Raw genomic sequence first — 24,824 nt, 5'->3', positions numbered from 1 at the left:
GTGTATGCAGCCCACCAGCTTGTTACACTTTTGTTGTTTTTAATTATCTACAAAGTATTTCATTTATCAAAAAAGAAATACCTAATACAATCTGCATTTACTGTATTAAGGACAGTCCTATTTTTTAGATCACAGTTGAGAGATGTATTAAACTCGGAAATTCCAGGAATAGACTCTCTATCCTTTTCATAACTCTGTTCTCTCTAGCTCCTCCCACGTGGCACGCGCCTAGCCTCGCGCCACCCGTTAACTGCGCGCTGACGTCACGGGAGAAACTGCGATTGTGACGCGGAAAATGGTTGCCGGTTGGGAACTGTGAACCGGTGGCTTACCACGCGGCGGAGGGAAGGTAAGTTAAGGGCAGCTAATCGGGTAATTAAAGGTATGCGTAAGGCAAAGCACGCCGCGGCTGCCTCAAGCCTTTCCCCACATTCAGAGGCGCCTACACGGGGTGGGGGGGGGAGCGGGGGGCGGAAAAGAGACGCTGTAAGAAGCTGATTGGTCGACAGTGGAAAGGCTTGGCCAATAGGGAGCGGTGAAATGCGCGAGGGAGAACTTTTGAAAGAAGCGACATTGATTGGCGGGCGCAAGCGTCGTCCGAAGGCTGCTCATATTGGGGAAAGAGATTCATGGAGGCGCGGAGCTTCTTATCTTGGCTGGGGACGCGCACAGTCCTCGCGCCGGCGGAATCGTGGCTGCCGGACGCGCTCTGAAGGAGGAAGCTTTTCAGTCTTCGGGCTTGAGCTTTGGTTGTGGCAGCCAGCAACTGTGCACATTGAACTTTGTTGTTTAGTCGTGTCCGACTCTTCGTGATCCCATGGAACACAGCACGCCAGGCACTCCTGTCTTGCACTGCCTCCCGCAGTTTGGTCAAACTCATGTTCGTAGCTTCAAGAACACTGTCCAACCATCTTGTCCTCTGTCGTCCCCTTCTCCTAGTGCCCTCCATCTTTCCCAACATCAGGGTCTTTTCCAGGGAGTCTTCTCTTTTCATGAGGTGGCCAAAGTATTGGAGCCTCAGGTTCAGGATCTGTCCTTCCAGGGAGCACTCAGGGCTGGTTTCCTTCAGAATGGATAGGTTTGATCTTCTTGCAGTCCCCTCCAGCACCATAATTCAAAAGCATCAATTCTTTGGCGATCAGCCTTCTTTATGGTCCAGCTCTCACTTCCATACATCACTACTGGGAAAACCATAGCTTTAACTATACGGACCTTTGTTGGCAAGGTGATGTCTCTGCTTTTTAAGATGCTGTCTAGGTTTGTCATTGCTTTCCCCCCAAGAAGCAGGCATATTTCAATTTCGTGACTGCTGTCACCATCTGCAGTGATCATGGAACCCAAGAAAGTAAAATCTCCATGGACAAAGACATTGAACTTAAGAACACCTAAATGAAAAAATTCCTTCCAGTAGCACCTTAGAGACCAACTAAGTTTGTTCTTGGTATGAGCTTTTGTGTGCATGCACACTTCTTCAGATACACTGAAACAGAAGTCATCAGACCCTTATATATAGTGAGAGGGTGGGGAGGGGTATTACTCAGAAGGGTGGTGGGAATGGGTGATTGGCTGATAGGTATGGTAAACCTGTTGACGACTGTTAACTACTGCAATTGGTCTTAGAGGGAAAAGCAAGGGGTAAGATGGCTAAAAATAGCTTTATTATGTATAATGAGATAAGACTCCAATGTCTCTATTCAGACCAGGTCTTTCCATGGTTTTAAGTTTGGTAAAGGTAAAGGGATCCCTGACGGTTAGGTCCAGTTGCGGACAACAGGGTTTGCAGTGCTCATCTCACTTTACTGGCCAAGGTAGCCGGCGTACAGCTTCCGGGTCATGTGGCCAGCATGACTAAGCCGCTTCTGGCGAACCAGAGAAGGACACGGAAACACTGTTCACCTTCCCGCCGGAGCGGTACCTATTTATCTACTTGCACTTCGTACTTTCAAACTGCTAGGTTGGCAGGAGCAGGGACCGAACAATGGGAGCTCACCCCGTCGCGGGGATTCGAACCACCGACCTTCTGATCGGCAAGCCCTAGGCTCTGTGGTTTAACCCACAGCGCCACTCTCATCTCTTTTCAGTTTGGTAATGTTGCAATTCAGCAACTTCTCTTTCCAGTCTATTTCTGAAATTCTAGACAGCTACTTTGAGATGTCCTGGGACACCTGTGAGCCTCATAGGGAGGCTGCCTGCTGCACATCTTCATGATTTAATGTTATGGCCTCTGCAGCTTTCAAGCAGCCTCAGACTTGGGTCCCCAAATGTTGCTGGGCTACAACTCCCACCACCCCTGACAACTGGTCCTATTAGCTGCGGATGATGGGAGTTGTAGTCCAGTAACAGCTCGGGACCCAAGTTTGAGAGAGGCTGGCTTGTGGTCACGTTTGTCTAGGGAAAATTGTGGGAGCTACTGGGAGCTCCCAGTTACTCCTGCTGTTGATGGTGACGCATATAGATAGAGGTGTGCGGTTGACCTGTGCTTTTTTACTTCATACATGATGTAGAGTTTGGAGTGATCAGTGAGGAGGCCAAGACGTTAAATCAAAAAGAGATTGTAAAGAGTTCCTGAAAGGGCCTCTAAGCTGAGGGCAGTAAAATATGAAATGCAATTCATTATAAACAAGCGCAAGCTGCTGCATGTTGAAGCAAAAAATAATAATTCCATGTACATGCTCATGGGATCTGAAATGGAGGTGATGGACCAGAACTGAGACCTTCCATTGAGCTATCCACCATGACCCCAAGACGTTGGCCAGTGTGCAGCAGCAGTGAAAAAGGCAATTCCAAAGCCTGGGTGCAGCCAGGGAAGGACCCCCCCAAAAAAATTTCTACCAGCCATACCTCAAGTGCAGAACATGGAAAAGACCCTTTTCCCTGAATCTAATACAGTCGTACCTTGGAAGTTGAACGAATCCGTTCCAGAAGTCAGTTCGACTTCCAAGACGTTTGAAGCCCTGTTGGACGTTCAGCTTCCCAAAATAGTTTGCAAACCAGAACAGTCACTGGGTTTGCGGCGTTTGGGAGCCAAAACGTTCAAGAACTAAGCTGTTCAAAAATCAAGGTACAACTGTCAGCAAGTTTCATACTGGAGAAGATGGTATTTCATGTATCCTGGCCCTAAAGTGTGCGAAAGAACCCTTTTCTTGCCCACATCATCGGCTCTAATGAGTTACTTTAGTTTAGGGAACCTATTTCAGCTCAAGGACTCCTTTCTCTCATGGGCAGCCTTCCAGTGATGGGCACAGGTGGGAGTCAATAAGTAGGCGAGTCCAGAGAGGGGAAAGTGGGTGTAGCAATGTGACTATACCCTGTGCAGTAGGCTACACTCCAGCCACATAAAATCCAGAGGTTTGCACACAAACACATTTCTAGGCAGACAAAACCACTCAAAGAGGGCATAGAGCAGGAGTGCTGCGGCATGATAGACATCAAACCAGTACTTTTAATTGTGGTCAGAAATGAACTGGAAGCCAATGCAATTGTCGTTACCAAGGAATTGTAGATCTCATTAGCTGTTGTTTCCCTCCTAGCAACAATGAGTGCCTCAACGCCGCAGTCTGCCGGCTCTAAAGGAAATGCCTCTTTCGACAGTGTCTTTGTGTCCCCTGGCACTAGGCGGCAGCCTCTTAGTGCCACAGGCACCCCTGTGCTGCAAAACTGCCCTGGGAATGATGATGAGCGAGAGAGGAAGCAGCGTCGGCGCTCCAGAGTGGTTGACTTGCAGTTTAGCACCGAGTCACCTCTGTTTATAAAGTCCCCGTCCAACAAGTAAGTGGTTTGCCCAAGCATCGATATTTTGTCTGTGTGTGTGAGAGAGAGAGAGATATTTCTTGCTATACTACACTGCTTTGCTTGTTTCTTTGTTTTAGGCAAGCAGAAACATCATTGCCAGCAATTCCACAATTGTCAAATGCCCAAATTGCAGATCATTATTCCACATGCATCAAACTTTCAACAGAAAATGTAAGTAAGTCTAGCATTAACTTCAAAGACACACCCTTATCAAGAGCCGCTCTGGCTACTACAGGCAGAACTGCTTGTATTCCATGATTTCATATAAATGTAAAAATGCTTCTGAATTTAGATTTATACCTTCAGAATACTGACCATCTTTCCTCCTGCATAGCTTATTAAACTTATACATGTTAACTTGAAGGAGAATTAATGATACAAATAAAGTAAGTTTTCATAAATTTTGTATCATTTAAGTGGATTGTAGAATTAGACCTTTCTTCGCACAGGATTTAGATGAACTTGTTGCAGATTCTAAGATTATTGTTTACTGTAGATTCCAGGATGAAGAATGTAGCTGTCAATAATGTCAACTTGCTGTTCCCTCTTCCAGAAAATCACCACGAAGAATGTATTTGGTTTGCACCTTATCGACTACATGACAGAAATACTCAAACAAAAGGACTCTGAGCCCACCAACTTTAAGGTTAGAGGCCTTCCTGATGTGTTTCCTGTGACAGAGAATGTGCACAGAAAAGGTTGGGCATGATCTGCATATCGACTTCTGGTAACTTTTGGAGAGTCCTGGGTTTCTTCTTACACTCCGCTTCTTTGAGGGTCATGTGTGAATATATATGTTGAAACACTGCTATTCTTCCTAGTGTGCTCCACGCAGCAAATTTTTAAAAATGCCCCCTCTGGAAGAGCTTGCTTACTGATCTATTGCAGAAAGCGAAAACTGCCTGCCTGCCACCATATTCTACCTAGCAGTACCACACATTCATGTATGGAGGGTTCAGGTTGGATTTGCCAGACTTTGAAAGGCTAGTTCCAGGATGCCAAAAGCCATTGTGAGGGAAGATTGTTTTGACTGAGGAACAACCAGGCCGAAAAGGAATAGTTGGGTATATTTAAATAATGGCTACTATGCCTGAGACAGAAGCCCAGGGTATGAGGAGGGCAGGTGGAAAGTCTGGGAAGCAAGGTAAAGAAAAGAAAAGGAAGCTTTCTCTTATTTTGTTGACAAGTAGTCTGTACTTTCATAGTAGCCCACTCAAAGTTTAGTTCCACTGTTAACTTCTTTCTTAACATTCCCCCTTACAGGTAGCAGCTGGTACCCTGGATGCCAGTGCAAAGATCTATGCAGCAAAAGTTGACGCTGTCCATGCAGATGTTTACAGAGTTCTTGGAGGGCTGGGCAAACATTCTGCAACTGCAGAGCCTGTGGATGGTCAGAATACAGGTGTGCTGTTTAACACAATGAGCTGAGCATGGGATTTGGAATAGCATAGGTGGGGATGGCCCATAGCACAGCTGTAGGAAATGTGGGGTGGAAAAAATCTGTTTCATTAGTAACTATGAATTGATGTCAAACAAGATAAGGCAAGCTTGGCCGTTGCAAGTTCTAATTAATATATTTCAGATGATTGAGTCAACACATGCAAAGTTATTTGGGTAACTGAAATCTGTTACGGAGTGAAGTTTTTAGTGTTTAAAGACATAAAATAGTATGTACTGCCTTAATGCTGTTTACTTGAAACAGTATTAAGGCAGTACATACTATTGCCTGTCTTTAGATTTTTACAAATATTTCAGTAAAAGATTATACATAATAAAATGTTAAACCACATTAAGTGTGCTTTAATTTCTCCCCTCAAATATATCAGGTCTAATACTTGTGCTGTGTTGAGACTAAAACATACCATTTTTGTTGTTGTTGCTTTACTAAAAAGTAAAAGAAACATGCTAAATTAGATTACTCACCAGGGCATCAGAAACTCTTCCAATGGAAGCTGAAAATAGAATATTCTCTGGGAAAATTTCAATTTAAAATTTCCCAGATCCACATCACTATTTGTGGGACACACAGTCCCAGATCAGTTCTCAGCATCTCTAGTTTTTGTTTTTAAACAAGTGGGATTTGTATTCAACCACACAAATGTCTTCTTATTGGTACACACCATATAAACTGACATTCACCTTGGATAATTAATTTGTATCCCTTATGGTGCCTCCTTTCTGGGAAAGTCTTCACAGCCTTGTGTCTCCAATATATCGCCTATGGGTTTTTGTTTTATTTTGAATGGGAAGTTGAATAACATCCAACCCACCAAAGACTGTACTGTATTTGCAAGCAGCTCTACTTACCTGTGTCAGAAAACCCTTTCATAGTTACGTTCTCTTCCCTGCATTTGTCAGTAGGTACAAGTATAAATCTCATGTCATGAAAGTGACTTGCAATATTTTTTTGAGATAGTCAAAGCATAATTGAGGAGATGGGAAGATCCATTAGTGTAAAGGAACAGGAGAGATTATTTCTTTTTCACCTGTAAATGATGCAAGATAGCAGAACAGTTGGACTTTGTAACTGAGTATTGCTGGAAACTACTTGCACCTGGATGATGATGATGATGACGATCTTGAGTTGTGACCATTCTTGTAGGTGGAGGGGTTGTGGATTCTGAGAGTTCCAAAACACATCTGAGCAAGAGGAAGCACCAGTACAAAACTATTGAACGGAATCTGAATAATATTAATATCTCCGACGAAGATCATAGGTGTGAGGTGAGAGAACCTGCTCCGAAGGACATTTCTCAAACACCCCCTTCCTAAAGTAGTTGGTTGACTATCTGCCTACAGCATCTTCTGGGAGAATAGTTGGAGAAATTAAAGCAGAAATCTGGGTGGTGGAGGAACAACAGGTTCATCTTTGTTGGTCGGTTCATTACAACTGTCCTGTGCTCCTGTGGGGATCCATCCTTTTCATAGAATCATAGAACTGTAGAGTTGGAAGGTGCCTAGAGGGTCATCTAGTCCAACCCCCTGCAATGCAGGAATTTTCGCACCTTTAGGGAGTGGAATGTTGTTCCACTGTTCTATGTCTGGCATACACCTGCACACAATGTGTAGAGTATCTGACAGAGTGAGAAGTTAGTGCTTCCTTGCTCATGGGCAGAGCAAGTTCACAGTCTGGAGAGTGCAACTGGGTTGGTATCAATGACCAGTAGCTTAAGCTCCCTTGACACACAGAAAGGAGCTGTGGGGCCAATGTCCATGCATGAAGTCTGGATGTATGCAGGGGAAAGCCTATCTATGGATATCTAAGTGCATAGACTTTCCACAGGAGCTGGAATCCTGCACCATTGGTGCCATTGTGTTCCCATGCAGCCTGTGATCTTAGGGTGGCCTCAGACCATTTCTACATGGGATGTGAAGGCTAGCATAACATGCTCAGGGGTGCCAACTTGAATAAAATATTGGGGGGGGCAAGGAAGCCCTGCCCTGCATAATGGATCACATGACATGGTGCATGAACACCACTTGAAACACAGTGCCCATCAACTTTAGGGTGTTCAGACCCCCTCAAATATTTTATTGGGGGGGTGAAGACTCCTCAGCTCCTAGGAGTTGGCTCCTATGAATGTGATTGTATGCTTTGTAAATTGTTGTAAACTGCCCTAAGACCTTAGGATGAAGGGCAAGTAATACTTTATTTATTCATTTATTTATTTATTTATTTATTTATTTATTTCCAATTGAAGCCACGGATGAGGAATCTATAGTTAAGGTGAGAAATCAGTTGAGTTCATTTTTAAAGGAGGCAAATCTTAATTTTTAGGGCTCAGCAAAGGATGCTTTTGTTTGTCCTTTGTTGTACTAGGGAGATAAAATATTTGAAGACCTAGTAAAGCATGGGACCTTTTCGTCTGTAATGGTAGGTTCTTGCACTTTCCATAATAATTCAAAATGTGTTGCTTCATATTGAGGTATATATTTTTGATCACTTAGTAGGCAGTCAGTTGTATTAGTTAATCACTGAAGAGGCTTGATGTAAAAAATATCTTATGAGTAAAACCATGTGCCTTTTTGCTATGGTGGGTGGAAAAGGGATGAGAAGTGAGAAGGAAATATTTGGTGGCTTCTGTTTCCTTCCCTTGATGTGTGATTAGCTTTACATGACATACTTCTGGGAACATGTTTGGGGACATGGAACCTTTGCTACTGGTCCAAACAGTGAATGTTAAGCAGCATTTGCAAAGTTTCATTGAACTTGATATTTGAACCTGAGCTCCTGTTGTTTTCCCCCTACCCAACCAGGTTGATCCCATGTTCCAGAGAACAGCAGCCTCCTTTGATGAGTGCAGTACGGCTGGTGTTTTCCTCACTATGCTTCATGTACACAGCTTTCTCAGTGAAGTTCTGTTTGATTCCATGGTCATCCCCCTGCCTTCTTCTATGACTGCTGAGCCGCCAACATCTTCTCACGTGAAAGTGACAGGCTTTAAGTGTAGGTGCTAACAGTTGCTAACTCTCCATCTTCTAGGTGCAGTAATGTTTCATTTTGAGTAGGCTGAGAAACAAGCCAGGATAGGATAGGTGGGGTCACATATATATTGAGACCTTTCCATTTTGCGGTGATAGATGAATCATGCTGCTTTACCTCTGGAGGCAGAACCAGTCTGAGTGTTCACAGGAGCTAAGCTTTATAAAGAAAGAGATACTTGCAGGGCAAAAGGAGGCTTGATACCACATCTTCTTTCTACTTTGATTTGGTAGGGAGTGGGGAATGTTTGCTTCATTTAATGCCCTGGGGAAGAGATATCATGTGCCAGGCTCCAAAAATGAGTTTACCCTCAACAGAAGGCTCTCTTTTGTCCATCCCTTTGCAAGTATCAAAGATGGAGCAGCTGTGGCTACAGCAGGTGCCTGTATCCTTGAAGTCTGCAGGGAGTAGAAACTGAATGAGTGGAGGGTTGGGGAGACATGGTACCAAGCCCCCCTGATACCAGGGCCTCAGCCAGGTTACCAGTGATCAAGGATATAAATTACTACTAGTAGTGCAAAGATCGGGGGCCTATGAAGATCACCCATGAGTTCTTTTCGTCCAGAGTTCTCATCTCTTGGGAAACATGGTAGCATAAGAGAGGGGCAGTTATGGCTTGGAATCTCCAACTCCTCTCGTCTTCCTTTCTAGCCATCCTTCTGCAGTGTGCTGAAAAGCGCCCCATTTGCCCTTCATTGGCTGGCTTCTTATTTACCCAGTGGGACAGTGAAACCCATAACGAGGTATGTCAAGCCGGCTGTTGCAGTGAATAAAGTGAACTGGTTACACAATGGGATTCAAAGCTATTTCAGTTTCTAGCCCGTAATTGCCTGCATTTCATGGTGGTTGTGTTTTTTTTCAAAAATGTTTCTGAAGCTTCATTGCCAACCATTTAATCTTGCAGGCAGAGGTACCTATAGCCTCACATTTGCACATTGCTATTACGTTGAATAGGTGACATCTGGACTCTGATATTTAGAGGTTATCCTAAAAGTGTATATGTTTGGGTGCTTAGTATAAAAGCACCATATTTTAAAATGTTCTTCATATCTTCATGTTCGCCATGTGGGCATGGTAGCTTTATGGGTGCAATTAGTCATTTACCTTACATATAGCTGGCTTACATATCTAAATAGTAAAATAAAAAAATTCCTTCAGTAGCACCTTAAAGACCAACTACTACTACTGAATTTTTTTTTATTTTACTTCGACCCAGACCAACACGGCTACCTACCTGTAACCATATCTAAATAGGTCAACTAACTTTTTGTGACAAATTCCTTGGATCCTGAGGAAGATCTTTTGGAGACTGAAGTGAGTTTTGTTTCTACTTTTATCACATCAGATTGATGTATAGGCATCATTTTGGGTGGATGAGATTCATTTTGTATTTTTGTAATCTTATTTTTATTGCCTATTCTTGTTTGTGGAATTAAAATGCATTTTGTTCTTGTATACAATTTAGCAGCTATTCATATGTTCCCCCCTTTCTGTGTTGAAGTCACACAATTTATACACTAATTGTGTTGTTGTCAGTCTTCTCTCTGCCTCCAGAAGGATTTTCCTTTTACATTTTATTCTGTTTTCAGTCAGTGACTGCTTTGTTGGATAAATTTAAGAAGAGTGACCAGGCATTTGACATCAATGCAGAGACTGATAGTGACCCTGGAGACTATTCTGAGGACCCAGCAGAGAACGATTTTGATGCTGACATCCCGGACGAGACGGTTGAGAAGGACCTTGGAGAGTTCTCCAAAAAGGTGGAGTCATGTAGACTAACACCAGGAATGTTAAGGTATGTCCAGGTTTGGATGGTTTGTGTAGGAATCAGGCCTTTCGTGTGGTGGTGCCTACCCTCTGGAACTCGCCTCAAATAGGCATGGTCTCTATTGTGTTTTAGCACCTGTTGAAGATCTTTTTCTTTCAACAAGCCTTCTAAATCCCCGTAAGTATTAGAATTGGATTTGAAGTTTTGGAAAATTGTTTTAAAATCCATACCGCTGCTCCTTCAAGAAAATCATTTCCAGCCTTATGCCTCCAGTATATGCCCTCTGCTTTACTGGATGGAACGTTTCATAATCTCAACTCATCCAGTGAGGTTGAGAATGTCTCCCATAACCTGTTAAGTGGTCCCTTATACAAGCACCATAGTTACACAAGTCTTGTAGCCTCCAATCTCTGTCAGGCAGACCCATTGTGATCTATGTATTGCTTGCATGCAAAGATGTCTTCATTACCATCCAAATAGCCAGATTTACTCTGGCAACAAGGAAAATGAGCCAGGTTCCAAAAATGGGATGGGGGGCAGGGAGTGGGATTTGCATTTTATTATATTTTAACACTTTTCTAGTTTATTGTAGAGGGGTAATGTGGGATTAACATTGGGTGTGTGTTGTTCTGTTGTATATAACTCTGCTGAACTGAAATGACTCTTTCAGTGGTGCTTCGATTTACGAATTTAATCCATTCCGAAGGCACCTTCATAAGTCGAAAAACGCCATTGGAAACGCGATTTCCCATAGGAATGCATTGGAAATGGAAAAATTCGTAAGTCGAAGCAACCCTATCTAGACATTCGTAAGCGCGCGGCCATTACCCCCATTCGTAAGTCGAAAAATTCGGTTGTTGAGTCGTTCGTAAGTTGAGGTACCACTGTATTTGTATTGTGTTGGCCTATGACTTTCTTGTTTACATTCAATTAAGAGTGGATTTCAAAGGTTTATGAACTATGTATTATATGTTTTACTCTGAATGTTTTTCTTCATTGTGAAATCACTTCAGGATGCTTCACAGGGAATGATTCATAAAAATAATTAAAATGGTGGGGAGAATTAAAAAAACCATTGAGGAAGCTTTGTTTTACAAATAGAATAAAATCTTGGTGAGAATGAATAAAACTGGTGAATTTTATAATCAGGCGTGTGTATGTACTTCTTCCAGAAAAGAAGTGGTTCCCCTGGGGGAAGGAGATGTCAGGTCCATGTCACTTCATTTGTCCCTGAAGCCCAGCGAGTATTCTTACTTCAGCCCCCGAACCATGTCCATGTGGGCAGGCCCAGAGCACTGGCGGTTCAAGCCTCACCATAAAGGTAAGGATGTGAAGGGAGTCGTGGGAGTTCGTTCCCTAGCTTTCTGCTTGCATATTGACCTACAGCTTTATAGGTCCTGTGTAGAATTTGGAAATGCAAATCTTCTCAGAACATGAAATCCACAGTTCATGGCTCTTCAGATGTGACTCAGTCAAAGCAAAGCATTGTCAAAGCTTATCCTGACCCTCGAATTAGGTTTGAGAGTTCCAAGGTGAGGTGGTATGTAATAGAGATTGTAATAGAGACAACTGAGGCGATGTTCAACATTTTAGGAATCACTCTGAAACAAGCAGCAGCACCGATTAATAAACCCTTGTTAACCATCTGTAGCAGATCCAGCAACATCTTCCACTCAGTTGCTCCTACTCACTCTTCACAGGTGATGCCAACCCTGAGAAAGCAAACAAAAGAAAGGCTGCCAAAAAAGTATTTGAGATAAACTTTGAAGATGAGATTGATTTTGAGCCTTACTTCTGCAAAACAAGGGTATGATTTTAACTCTTGATAGGGACGTGTATGTGGGTGGTTGTTAACACTAATTACTAGCTTTAAAAACAGTTTAAAAATATTTAATAGAATAACTAGCTGGCCCTGCCACACGTTGCTTTGGGTTATTTGTGTGATTTCCCCTACCCTGTGCTGATCCATGACATATCCCTGTGATTCCCCCACTCCTCCCCTCACCCCCCCCACATATCCCTGTGATTCCCCCCTCATCCCCCTCCCTCATCCCTGTGAATCCCCCAACTCTGTCCTGATCCATGACCTATTATGCCCCCTCTTCCTCCCACCCCTGGCTTATCCCTGTGATTTCCCTCCTCTCCTCTGTCTAACCCCCCCCCCGTTATCCCTGTGACCCGTTCATTTTGCACACAATCATTCCCCCAATACGCATGTTCTGTAAAATTTTGCCCTGTCCCAACCCTGACTCCCCTACCCACGTGTGTTATGTGAAATAACATTTATTCTACCCAAAGGCACGGCCCTGTAAAAGGCCCATATTCAGTTGATTCTATGCTGCGGCCTATTTGCCCCCCCATCCCCTACCCAGGCAGGTCCCTAAATCCACTCAGCAAAGCCACTCTGCAAAGCCAAGACGAGATACTGTGGAGAGGGCAGGTTTCATCCCTGTGTCTTCCCCCACCCTGTTCTGACCCATTACCTATCCCTGCCCCCTGTTCGCCCCCCCCCCCCAGGCAGCCCCCTACCTCCACTTGGCAATGTTGGGCCTTGTTGCTGCAAAAGGCCTGTTTTCAGTTGGTTGCTGTGGAATTTTGTGATGTCATCTGGTGGTGTGGCTTTGCAGGCAGCAGTGGGCGATCTGCCTTTCTATTGGATGCTGCTGGAGTCTTCAGAGCTTCTGCTGGTGACGTCTAATTTGGACGCCACTTTTTTGTGTTTCATCATTATTTTAGGTATGAAAGGTTTGCTTTTCTGGGGAAAAAATTATGCCAGATCCCTCACTGATGGGCATGGAACGTTGTGGCCAAATTTGTTACATTAGAGTTCAGCGGTTATGGAGAAAGGCTGTTACATCTGCGTGCGCAATGCCTACATTTTTATATATATAGAAGGATAGATCTTGTCAACTGCTGCTACCCATTACAACTTTGGAGAAGTCCCATGTTTAGAGAAGGCAAGCCTTTGAATACAACATGTTGAGGACAGTCAGCAGTAGGAGAAGGCAACTAGAGCAACGTTTTTGGGAAACTCTAAATGAGTCTGACAGAACACAGGCTAGAACCTCTTTGAAGACCTACTCTGTGGCAGTGAAAGCAGTGAAAAAGTATTCTCCCCCCCCCTTGCCTCCATTGCATCAGCAAGGAGCTGATTCAGTTCAGTGGAGCTGTTTCAAGTGGTCAGGGGTCTTTTACAAAGGCCCATGTCATAATTTAGACCACTTGACAGCTCTCCGTGAACAGGTTGCTCAGCACTTTGCTGACTAAATCACTCAAATCTGTTCTGACTTGGACACTACAGTTGATACAGGTCCAGTGGATGTAACTTTGGCCTCTGCTTATCCAGTGGATACTTATCAACTTGTACAGCCTGAGGATGTAGACTAGGATCCTTGAAAATGTGAGAGCTACTGCATGTATTCTGGATTCTTGCCCTTTCTGACTTATCAAAAGGGCCAGTGGGGGATTGGCTGAGTGGGTGGAGGGAGTGGTCAATGCCTCCTTACAACAAGGCAGCGTTCCAGCACACCTAAAGGAGACAGTTATAAGACCTCTGTTGAAAAAGCCCTCCCTGAATCCCACTGTACTGGATAATTATTGGCCAGTCTCCAAAATACCATTTACCATGTTTCTCCAAAAATAAGACACCGTCTTATATTTATTTTCCCTTAAAAACAAAACAAAACACTATGGCTTATTTTCAGGGGATGTCTTTTATTATTATTATTATAAGTATGGTTCAGTTTAACCTACAAGGTTAAACTGCCTATCACTATGGCTTATTTTCTGGGTATGGCTTATATTCATTGAATGCTTAAAAATCCTGCTATGGCTTATTTTATGGCTACGTCTTATTTTCGGAGAAACAGGGTAATGCCATTTGGGGGCAAGGTACTGAAGTGTCTGATGGCTTCTCAGCTCTAGGGGTTTCTGGAAAAGACTGATAATCTAGATCCATTTCAGTTTGGTTTCAGGCCTGGTTATGGGACAGAGACTGCTTTGGTCTCCTTGGTGACTACTTTATGCTAGGAACTGGACCGGAGGAGTTCTGGACCTCTTGGTGGCTCTTGTACTATCAACTTACTATACTATGATATCCTTCTGGACCACCTTGCTGGGATGGAACTTGGAGGCACTGTTTTACAGTGTACTCTGTTCCTTCCTGGAGGGGGTGAACCCAGAAGGTGGTGCTGGGGAACTTCTAGAGCCCCTCAGGATCCTGTTCTGTCCTCTGTGCTATTTAACACTTAGGTGAAACCTCTGGGAAAGTTTGTCCAGAGTTTGGGGGTTCGGTGCTGATGACACCCAGCTCTTATTTCTCCTTTCCACCTAAATCCAAAGAAGCTGTCTTGGTTCTAAACCAGTGTTTTGGAAAGTGTGGCTCTGGGTGACAGCGTGTGAATATTCCCATTACAAATTAAGAACTCTTAGTTCTTATAAGCAGCCTTGACTTGATAAGTGTTAGCATTTATAATAATCATGCATTCTTTTTTATATAATCGGAGTAGGTCTAAAATTCAAGCTAGTTGAATCAATCAATGCAGGGACTGCAGTTTTGAGGAAATATCTCCAGATTACTGTACTTTTCCTACCTTTTGCAACATTTGTTCTTGCCTTCTTAGCTCACAGACTATTGGTGTGTTGCCCTATATCATTGATTCCCAAACTGCAGTGCTAAGGTACTACAGGAGGTGCTGAAGTATGTCTTGATAAACGAAAGCATATGCAAATCAGATTTGATTCCAGTCCCAAGTATAAACTTAAGGTTTAGAAAGGTGATATTTGGATGGGAGTGCTTGATTTTTCTGTGAGCTTCTGCTTTTCTCAAACAGGCAGCTACTACTCTGTCCAAGTCAACCCTTGAAAGTCAAAACAAGAAAAGCAAAACTCTTCCTGCAGACTTCCACTATGATCCAGACAACCTCACCCGCCTCTTTCTTAAGCCAGCCAATAGGGTAAGCTTTCTCAATGCCATGCAACACTCCTGCCTTGCCTCCCCTTGTCATTACTGCAGTATCAGCTTCGTTTGGTTATCAGTCAGCTGCTCTGGGCAGAAGGGTGTGCTGAGGCAATTTCTGGACTGAGTGTGTTTTAGTTTAATGTTCTTTCCCATTAGTGACTGATGTCCTAAGTCACCCAAGTCTTTGGTTTCTGCAGCTGTCAAAGGTGCCACTGCAGGGTGACTCGTCCAGTCACGACAGTGAGGTCGAAGAGTATGATTACAACAACCCCAATGACACCTCCAATTTCTGTCCTGCATTGCAGGTAAGCTGCAAAGATCAGAGAAACACTACTGTGGATTGCACCCTTTCTTATATGAAGGTTTTTTGTGAGTCTTATAGAAGCTGGCTGCCAATCTGGGCAGAGAGGTTTAGCAGCCTTCCTATTGGTTAACAACCTCGGTGGCTTTTGTCGGTTCTGCCTCAGTGCAACATTATCTGAAGGACCTCGAAAGGCGCTCAAGCAACTGAGGGACCCTAACTAGAATAAGGAATAATCCCACATTGTCTGGACCTCAGAAAGGGGATAATATTTTGCAACCATGGCACAGACAGCTTCTCTAAGGGGTGTGCAAAAGAGAAGCAACAACAGACAACTTAAATATTAAAAAATACACAGCTAAATAAAAATGTTACATTAAACAAAGTTACACACACGCACACACACTTGCATCAATATCATTTCATTTCCCTTCTGACACACCCTCCCTCTCAGCCTCTGGGTTCTCTCCCAGGGTCCAAACAAACTCTCAGCTCGCTCACAAAAGTCTTAAACGAAAGATATTCCTGGAAACAGTGGTCATTACCCTACTTTGAACAGCCTTGGCTTCCCCCAATAATCCTGGGGACTGTAGCTTAAGTGTGCTGGGAGTTATTAGCAGACCCTGTTCCCCTCACAGAGCTACAATTTCTAGATTGGTTTAACAATTAGTCCCTTTTCCCGGGAAACTTTGGGAATTTTAGCTCTCTGGGGCAACCATGGGTGTCCTAACAGTTCCCGGTACCTTTAAACTACAGTTCCCAGTATTCTTTGGGAGAAGCCATAACTATTAAAGTGATATAAAATTTTATTCAACTAAATCCAACCGAGTAGACACATGGAGATGAACAAGCCGGAATTAGTCGTGGCCATTAACTTCAGTGAGTAGGACTAGGATTGAATACCATCTCTTGTGCTTTAAATGTTTGGGGTTGTGTTAAACTGACTTAGGTCTATTAATTTCACTGGGTCTACTCTGAGTGAATGTTACTAGAATACAATTAGTAACTGTATTCTGTATGTGATTTGAAAGGCATAACCAATAATATTGTATGTGAAGACTTAACAGCATCACTGAAACAATGGATGAAGAAGAGGGAAATAGAACCATGAGTGATACCGTAATATTGTTAAGGTCATACGTAGTTTGGCTTACAGTGCAATCTAACCATTTTCTACTTGGATGTACATACTTAGGGATTCACTGGGGATTTCTCCTGGGTAAGTGGGGTTAGGATTGCAGCCTTATTGAAAATTGGCTATGTGGACTACCTATTTTGGGAAATTTATTCCCCGGGCAACTTACAAAAGAGTAAGGTAAAGGGGCCCCTGACCATCAGGTCCAGTCGTGTCCGACTCTGAGGTTGTGGCGCTCATCTCGCTATATAAGCCGAGGGAGCCAGTGTTTGCCCGCAGACAGCTTCCAGGTCATGTGACTTGCATTTAGATGAACTGCTAAGTTGGCAGGAGCAGGGACCGAACAACGGGAGTTCACCCCGCTGCGGGGATTCAAACCGCTGACCTTCCAATCGGCAAGCCCAAGCAGCACAGTGGTTTAACCCACAGCGCCACCTGGGTACAAAAGAGTAAAAACCACAAATCTGACTAAAAGACCAGCACATGATAAATGCCAACCAGAAACAACACCAGCTTAAGAGTTTAAAGCTTCAGATATCTGAAAGCCTAGGGTGGTGATGGGCACTTTGCTATAATTTGGGTACTAGACAAAATGGGTGTCTTCCTGGGGAGGGCATTGCACAGCTTCTGCCGTTGCTGCAGCACCACCATTTACAAAGGCTGTCTCCTGGGTACCCTTACTACTGAGAAAAGCCTCATATGCACATCTTAGCATGAGGGGGTTTGAAGTGGGAGAAGAAACTCCAATAGATACTTGGCTCCAAAGACATGGCTTTAAAACATGAATTAAAGCAATTTGAATTGAGCCTGGAAGCAAACAGGAAGCCAATGAAGCTGGGACTAAAACAGGAGAGATCCTACCTTCTGGTCTTCATTAGCTCAGACTGCAGATGCTAGACAGTTAACAGAAGCTTTTTCATTGCTTCATTGCTATCCTTGGCCTCACGTAGAGCAGTAACACAACCTTGACATTATCAGAGCATGGGTAGTAGAGGGTAAGCTATCTCTGTCTGGAAGAGCCAATGAGCCTGGATTGTCTAAGGTACTCTGCCCCCTGAATCCACTTGAGACTCTAGTGACAATGATGGGGCTGTAAACCTCCCCCAATCTGTGTGCCTGACTATTGTGGCAGAGTACAACCCCATCCACAACAGGCTGAACACTATCCTCCTGAACAGATGAACCACCCACCAACAGCACCTCTGCCCTGTTTGAACTGAGCTTCACTTCATTAGCTGTCATCCAGTCCATTAGTGCCTCCAGGCACCAGTCCAGAACCACCTCCACCTGGATGAGATGTAAAAGAGATAAAGCTGAGCATTGTCAACATATTGATGACTCCTCACTGCAGTCCCCTGGATGACCTCATTCAGATCTCACTGCAAGAGCTCAGTAGAATATGTCATTGGTTAAGCTTGTTTAAGGATTATTCCATTAGCTGGCTGTAAAGTCTTTAGCAAGTAGAATGGATGACCTCATTTGTGTTCATCCATGGGAAACCACCTTATGGAATTGCAAACCAATATGTCTCAAGTGGTTAAAATCTTGAGGCAGCAAAAACATCCCTTTTATGTAGTTTTATCTCTAGTTTACACAGTTATTGGTGCCTTGTAGCTGATGCATTGTCTCTGGTGGAGGAGGATACAGGAGATCTTATGGGACCTTTTTCTTTTAGTACAACTAACTGGGTTCTCCAGTGTCTGAAGGCGTTTGGAAATCTTCCCTGCATTCCAAAGGCTTTCATATCCTCAATATCCACTTGGCTTAATCCAAGAGTTCCTTTTATGCCTTAGCATAAAGATGAAATCCTTGAAGGTAGATTAGTTTTAGAGAGGGGTGGGGAATCCGAGTTCAAAAAGTTGGAGCAACTCTGCAGAAAAAAGTTGGGGAGACAGGGAATGTTGCTTGAATGTGTGGGTGAGGGGCGTTGCGTGTTTCCTAGCCAGTGTGGTGTAGTGGCTAAGAGCGGTAGACTCGTAATCTGGGGAACTGGGTTCGCATCTCTGCTCCTCCACATGCAGCTGCTGGGTGACCTTGGGCTAGGTCTACCTTACAGAGTGTTTGTTGTGGGGGAGGAAGGGAAAGGAGAATGCCAGCCACCTTGAGACTCCTTCGGGTAGTGATAAAGCGGAATATCAAATCCAAGCTCCTCCTCCTCCTCCTCTTCTTCTTCTTCTTCTTCTTCTTCTTCTTCTTCTTCTTCTTCTTCTTCTTCTTCTTCTTCTTCTTCTTCCTAGCTCTCTAGCTTAACTGGCTGTTTGGCTTCCCTCCCTCTCTCCCCCCCCCCACTCAGGATGGTGACAGTGATGACGACGACATTCCTGTGGACTTTGTGGGCCAGAATGGGATGTTTGAAATGACAGCCTATCCTGCAGGAGAGGCAGGGCAGGAGAGAGAGCTCCATGGAGGCATCCCTCGGGCCAACATCACCACCTATGGGGAATTGAACCTGGTGGCTGAGCCACAGAAGGCAAGTACTGGTGTAGGATGCATGGCCTGCAAAGCAGCTCCTTTCTTTAAGGCTTATGTCTGTTGTGCGCTACGAGGGGGGCTGAGCTGAAGGTGTGGCACACATTTCACCTGTAGCGATATTGTTGGTGGCACTGGAACCTGTCTGTGGCTCATGCTATGCTACTTTGAAAAAAACTACAGTTCCATTCTGCTGCTCCAGGCTTTTGTCACACTTGCTGTGTAGGCCAAGGCAGCTCTCTTTCCCTGCCACCCCGTTGCCTAAGGCAGGGCTGGGGAGCCTTATGTTTGGGACCTGGCTGCAGCCCTCCAGGGATCTAGCTGGCCCTCAGGACTCTTCCCAGGCCACAGCCCTCGCAGGGCTTGCTTTACACCCACCTTGGTTGTCTTTGCCTGGCTGGAATGTGTCCTTGACCTCTGATCATGCTTCTTGTCTGCCTGGTTGGAGGATAGAGGGTGGTGGGTGGGTGGGTGTGTTTGTGGATGTCTTGTATTTGTGTTTAGAGATTAGGCTACTGCCCAAAGATAAAACTTAACATTCATCGCTCCACCATCTTTTACTCTGTCTACACCTACCACCACATGTGACCTCTGGTAGGGAGTGTGGCCCTCTGGATTGAAACACCTCCCCACCCCTGGCATATAAGGTAGTCTTGTGCCTAGATGGATCTGTCTTCCGCACGGTTCAGAGTCCTTGTGTTATGGTGGGGGTGGGGGTGGGGGTATATGCTTGCCAATTCCAGGTGAAGCTAGGTGGATGAAAACTTAGTTCTCTCCCCTATTGTTTGGGCTAAGAGGTAGTTGGTGTTTTCGGTGCCAAGAAGGTATACGTGTTTATTCAAAATAAAAATGACGGTCACTAGCTTCCTCTGTTTCTGTGCTCTTTCTTATTGAACTCTTGGGTTTAGTTTAAATAGCAAGCCCAAGGGGGTAGGGAGTAGCCTGTGCCTTGATGCCATAAGGGGCGGGGTTGAAGATTTCCCTTCTAACTGGATGGTCTTTGGCTAGCTCTGTTCCTTTTTCTCTGCTCTTCTAGGTGAACAAGATTGATATTCAGTATGCAAAGACTGCCAAAAAGATGGACATGAAGAGGCTAAAGCAGGGCATGTGGTTGCTCCTGACTGATGCCCAGACAAATGAAACTGAGCAAGAGGTATGCAGCCCCAGGAAACCCAGAATGCCTTACCCAGTGACGCCTTGGCCCACCCGCCATCCCAGACAGACAGGCTCTCATCCTGTTTTTATCTCAGCCAGGTGACTCTTAATGTCACATGGAGCCATTTGCTTCCTTGGTTCAGCAATACCAGCAGAAAACTGGGATTCAGGGCTGTGTGAACTCTGGACTTAAAAGGCTGAATTCTGTGATCTATTTTAAAAATATCTAATTGACTTTGCTAATCACAGGGAGGACCACACTGCTATGCAGGGTACTAGAAATCTTACCCCTCCTCACACCCCCTACTTCTGGCTCAAGTATGTCTTGGTAAACATAAGGATTAGAGTCTTGCTTTTTAACAAAGCCAGAATTCTTATAAAGCTGAGTTCTGAATTGTATGTACCTGCAGTACACACAGGATTTCACACCTATGGTTGTATTTCATTTAATGCTGCTTTCTGTCTTTGCATATTCCTGCAGTTGGCACACACCCTGATTTTAGGCAGAGAATCTGTCATAGCAGTAATATACTACTTAATATTTATACTGTATATAGTACTTGCAGGTGTTCAAATGGTAATTCTTCCAACAACCTTCTGAGGTAGGTAATATTAAAAGCACTGGACACATGGTAAAGGTAAAGGGACCTCTGACAATTAGGTCCAGTTGTGACCGACTCTGGGGTTGCAGCGCTCATCTCGTGCTATTGGCCGAGGGAGCCGGTATACAGCTTCCAGGTCATGTGGCCAGCATGACAAAGCAGCTTCTGGCAAACCAGAGCAGCGTACGGAAACGCCGTTTACCTTCCTGCTTGGAGCGGTACCTATTTATCTATTTGCACTATGACGTGCTTTCGAACTGCTAGGTTGGCAGGAGCTGGGACCGAGCAACGGGAGCTCACCCCGTCACAGGGATTCGAACCGCCAACATTCTGATTGGCAAGCCCTAGGCTCTGCGGTTTAACCCACAGCACCACCTGCATCCCAACGGACACATAGTACAGAAGTTTAAAACATGACAGTATCTGCTTCACAGGCTTGCAGTTTGTTTACTAGGTGACCTTTAATATTTCAAACTTACTTTCACAGAATGAAGTCATGGAGAAAGATGCTAACTCTTCAGTCGTATCTGGTCAGAAGGTCTTCAGCAGCGTTATCAAGGATCTATGTCATAGGTACTTCAGATCACCAGGACTTTGACTAGGATGCCAGGAAAAGAGACACATTTACACCTCAATCCTTTGGCTGAAGCATTGGAGCCAACCACCACACAGGGGTCCATTTAAAGCAGGGGTCAGCATACTTTTTCAGCAAGGGACCAGTCCACTGTCCCTCAGACCTTGTGGGGGGCCGGACTATATTTTTTTTGGGGGGGGGTGAACGAATTCCTATGCCCCACAAATAGCCCAGAGATGCATTTTAAATAAAAGGACACATTCTACTCATGTAAAAACACGATGATTCCCGGACTGTCCGCGGGCTGGATTTAGAAGGTGATTGGGCCGGATCCGGCCCCCGGGCCTTAGTTTGCCTACCCATGATTTAAAGTGTGCTTCATATGTTGCCATTGGCTCCCAAGTTGCTGAATGTATCTTCAATTCTTCAATTAGTCATCAAATTTTCCTGTTTGCAAAATAACCATTCAAAAAATCAACCTTGAGTCACTGACATGATTGTGCTCTGCAAGTGGAATGTTGGTTGTAGAATTCAAAAGAACGCATAGATTGGGATGCAGCAGGTCTTCCTGTTTTATCCCATTGCAAAATAACCCAGCTGTGAGTAGCTGTCTTGCTGATAACCTGCTAAGGTAGTCAAGTCAACTAGTATGCTGACCTAGCCTTCCACCAGAACGCTAGAAGTGCAAAGTACTCTTAATAGAATGCATGCTTACCAGTTGTATTCCTAGAAGGTATGTTTAAGATTGCAGCCCATGGCTGGAGTTGGATAATAGTTCATAAGAGAACAAAAGTGGCAAGCTTGTCTGGGTGGCAAGCTTCTGTTTCCAGGGGTGCACACATTTCTTTTGCTCCACTGTTGCTACTGGTCAAACAAGTTTGGTAGGTTTCTGAACGAATAGCTGCCAGATCTGTTTAGTAGGGGGAAAGTGAGTTTGTGCAATGCACGATGTGAGCTCTCTTATTAACTAAGGCCACATTCACTCAACCCTATAAATCAGGGATGTCCAACAGGTCGATTGCGATCTACTGGTAGATCCCCGCGAGGTTTTGGTAGATCGCTGTTCGATCTCTGGCTTCCTTTCCTCAGCACCTTCCTTTCCTCAAAGTTCAAAAACTTTGATCTGAACCCCCCAAAATGTGGGTAGATCATTGGCAGATTTTAATTCTGAAAGTAGATTGCAGTCTCTTGGGAGTTGGCCACCCCTGCTATAAGTCATAAACCATGGTTTACTGTAAATGTTTTGGATGTGCTCCTATTTTGTTCCTTCTTACATTGAGCTGGAAGCCACAGCCTGAGCATCAGTTTACATGTCATGCTTAGCCAAGGCTCATGGTTTGTTGCTGCTGGCCTGACAAAGAGGGAAAAGCAGGGAGTATTATTTAGCAACATGTAATGCTTGTTCAATGGTAGTCCATGGTTTGTGGCTTAATGTGATCATGCCCAAAGTATTTGATCTATTTCTCAGCTTGATTTTTCTCTTTCACAGACTGCCTTCCACGATGGCAAAGAACTTGTCTGCACCACTGGCATTTGCTTGCCTCCTGCATCTGGCAAATGAAAAGGTACGTGATAAAGGCAGGAACTTGAATAACATCAACGACAAGTTGGAGAGAATGGGTTCTTCCTGGCCTACACAGGCAATGCTGTGATAAGCATCTTGGCCTTGGCAAACAAGTCCATGATATCTTCTTTTCCACGCTTCCTGCATATGTGGAAATTTCAAAGCTTGATATGTTTTTTGATCCCTGCTTCCCCTTTGTCTCCAGAACCTGAAGCTAGAAGGTGTGGAAGACTTGTCTGAAGTCTTAGTGCTGCAAGGAGATTAATGTGTGCCACTGGGGCAGAATAAGAAAATCTTGGTCAACCTAGGATGGAATTTATATCTAACACACGCGACCATCAGAGCCTGAGGAGGCCATCAGCAACATCAGTACATGTTCTTGATTAAACAATTTGTGATTCCAAGACTTGAAACTATGGGAAGTCAGGAAAAGAGTGCCATTAGTGTTAATTCTCTTCTGAATTCTGCAACTTCCCTCTCCCACTATCTGATTGTGATCACAGCTAAGACCTGCTACATGTATTCAGTTTGCTTTATTTTAACATGAGTATTCAGTTCCTGTACATATAAAAACTCTCCTATATGTCTTTTTGCTCTCTTCCTATGACCTCCTCTATCATTGAATATATGAATATACTGATATATTTGTGCAAATGTGTGTTTTTTGTAAGGAATAAACAATGTGACCCTCCACATCCTTTTGGAATTTTATTTGTGTGTGAGAAAACTGTAACTGGTGAATGGGCTAGCATGAGTATCTGGACTCTAGTACCAGGCCTATGCAGGAAATTAAAAGTACTATTGATGTTTGTTGTTAATTTCTTTTTTCTTCTAACTTGTTTTAAAAATCTTTTTAACTTTTTATGGTGTTATTGTTTGGCTTTGTTTTTCTATCATTGTAAACCATTGCAATGTATTTCTTTGATACGGTGGTATCCTGTATACGGTAACTATTTTTATAACTAACTAAATAGATAAATGTACTTCTCTGTTTCACTTGGACCTTATTTTTCTAGTGTGCAGTTTCATTTTTGCTCTTGCTAATGCCTTTCTGTTTCACAGTAATGCCTATCTAATCACATTATGCCTGTTCACACACTCTTGCTTAGTTACTCAATTGGCAAATCATGCTTCTGCTTTACCTTGATGTTTCATGTTATGTAAACATGATTTGTGCCAGCCTCTATATATGTAGAAACAAGGGCAGAAATAGACCAAAGCATGTGAGTTTAAGGAAATTCTCCACTCATCTTGGCACCTGGCTACATTGCTAATGCAATAGTGATAACTGAGAAGGTTCATGTGATCGTAGTTCATGTGATTGTTTTACTGTCCCCATAGATCTCAATGATCTCATTTTAATGGCTTTCTCATTATTGCTCTGTTTAACTTGGCACGGCACCTTATAAACTTTTTACAACCTTGGATGACTCATATTGCTTCAGCTTCAGAGCTGGAAACATGGCATGGCAAATTCCACTGACTTCCAAAACGCAGTACTGTGATTACCACAATCACTGAATTTATTAGGCAGGGAAATTTAAGTGGCAACATAAGGTGAGGGGAGATTTCTTTTAAATAAAGGTGCACATATTCTTTGGAGAGTATGGGACCCTCAACCCTTTGCATTTTATGCTCAAGTCAAGTTGCTGCCTGTGAAGAATGGTATGTTGGGTTTTTCCAGATTCCTCCTTGTCCTTGGGTACCCAAGATGGGGAAACCAAATACCGTATGTCCCTTTCCCACTAAATTACCTTTTTTACTGTTCTGACTGTATTTTAGTGTGCTGTAAGCTGTCCTGGGATGATCCATTTTATGAAGGGAGGGAGGGACAGAAGTGAAATAAATGGGGCCCAATCTCCAGGCTGGTTTATGTGAGCCAATCCCACCAAAATGAATAGAAGATATGCAAGAGCTTATTAGCATATCTCAAGTTAATTTCAGTGGGGCTGGCTCACAAAAACTTACCCTCAGCACCAAATGAATCTGTGTCCTCAAAACCCCTAGCTGAACCTCAAAGT

The 24,824-nt window shown here is 43.9% G+C and overlaps 1 protein-coding gene across 2 annotated transcripts; it reads left to right on the top strand.

Annotated features, from left to right (window-relative positions):
* The first annotated feature begins 277 nt into the window (after nt 1–277).
* Nucleotides 278–23,796, top strand: NCAPH (non-SMC condensin I complex subunit H). Of its 2 annotated transcripts, XM_035117551.3 has the most exons (18): nt 278–349; nt 3,531–3,768; nt 3,870–3,963; nt 4,346–4,438; nt 5,056–5,194; nt 6,395–6,516; nt 8,050–8,239; nt 8,927–9,018; nt 9,865–10,070; nt 11,216–11,364; nt 11,744–11,850; nt 14,876–14,998; nt 15,201–15,308; nt 18,733–18,909; nt 19,945–20,061; nt 21,153–21,238; nt 22,729–22,804; nt 23,009–23,796. In XM_035117551.3, exons 2-18 carry the CDS (start codon nt 3,536–3,538, stop codon nt 23,066–23,068), a joined length of 2,172 nt encoding a protein of 723 aa, XP_034973442.3. In that variant the 5' UTR covers nt 278–349; nt 3,531–3,535; the 3' UTR covers nt 23,069–23,796. The 2 variants fall into 2 exon arrangements, with proteins under 2 accessions (XP_034973442.3, XP_088527552.1); XM_088671426.1 differs by lacking the exon at nt 15,201–15,308.
* Nucleotides 23,797–24,824: the final 1,028 nt, after the last annotated feature.

The sequence above is a fragment of the Zootoca vivipara genome, chromosome 6 (assembly GCF_965207765.1).
Source record: "Zootoca vivipara chromosome 6, rZooViv2.hap1.1, whole genome shotgun sequence".
NCBI lineage: Eukaryota > Metazoa > Chordata > Lepidosauria > Squamata > Lacertidae > Zootoca > Zootoca vivipara.
This window is presented reverse-complemented; position numbering and strand designations above follow the sequence as displayed.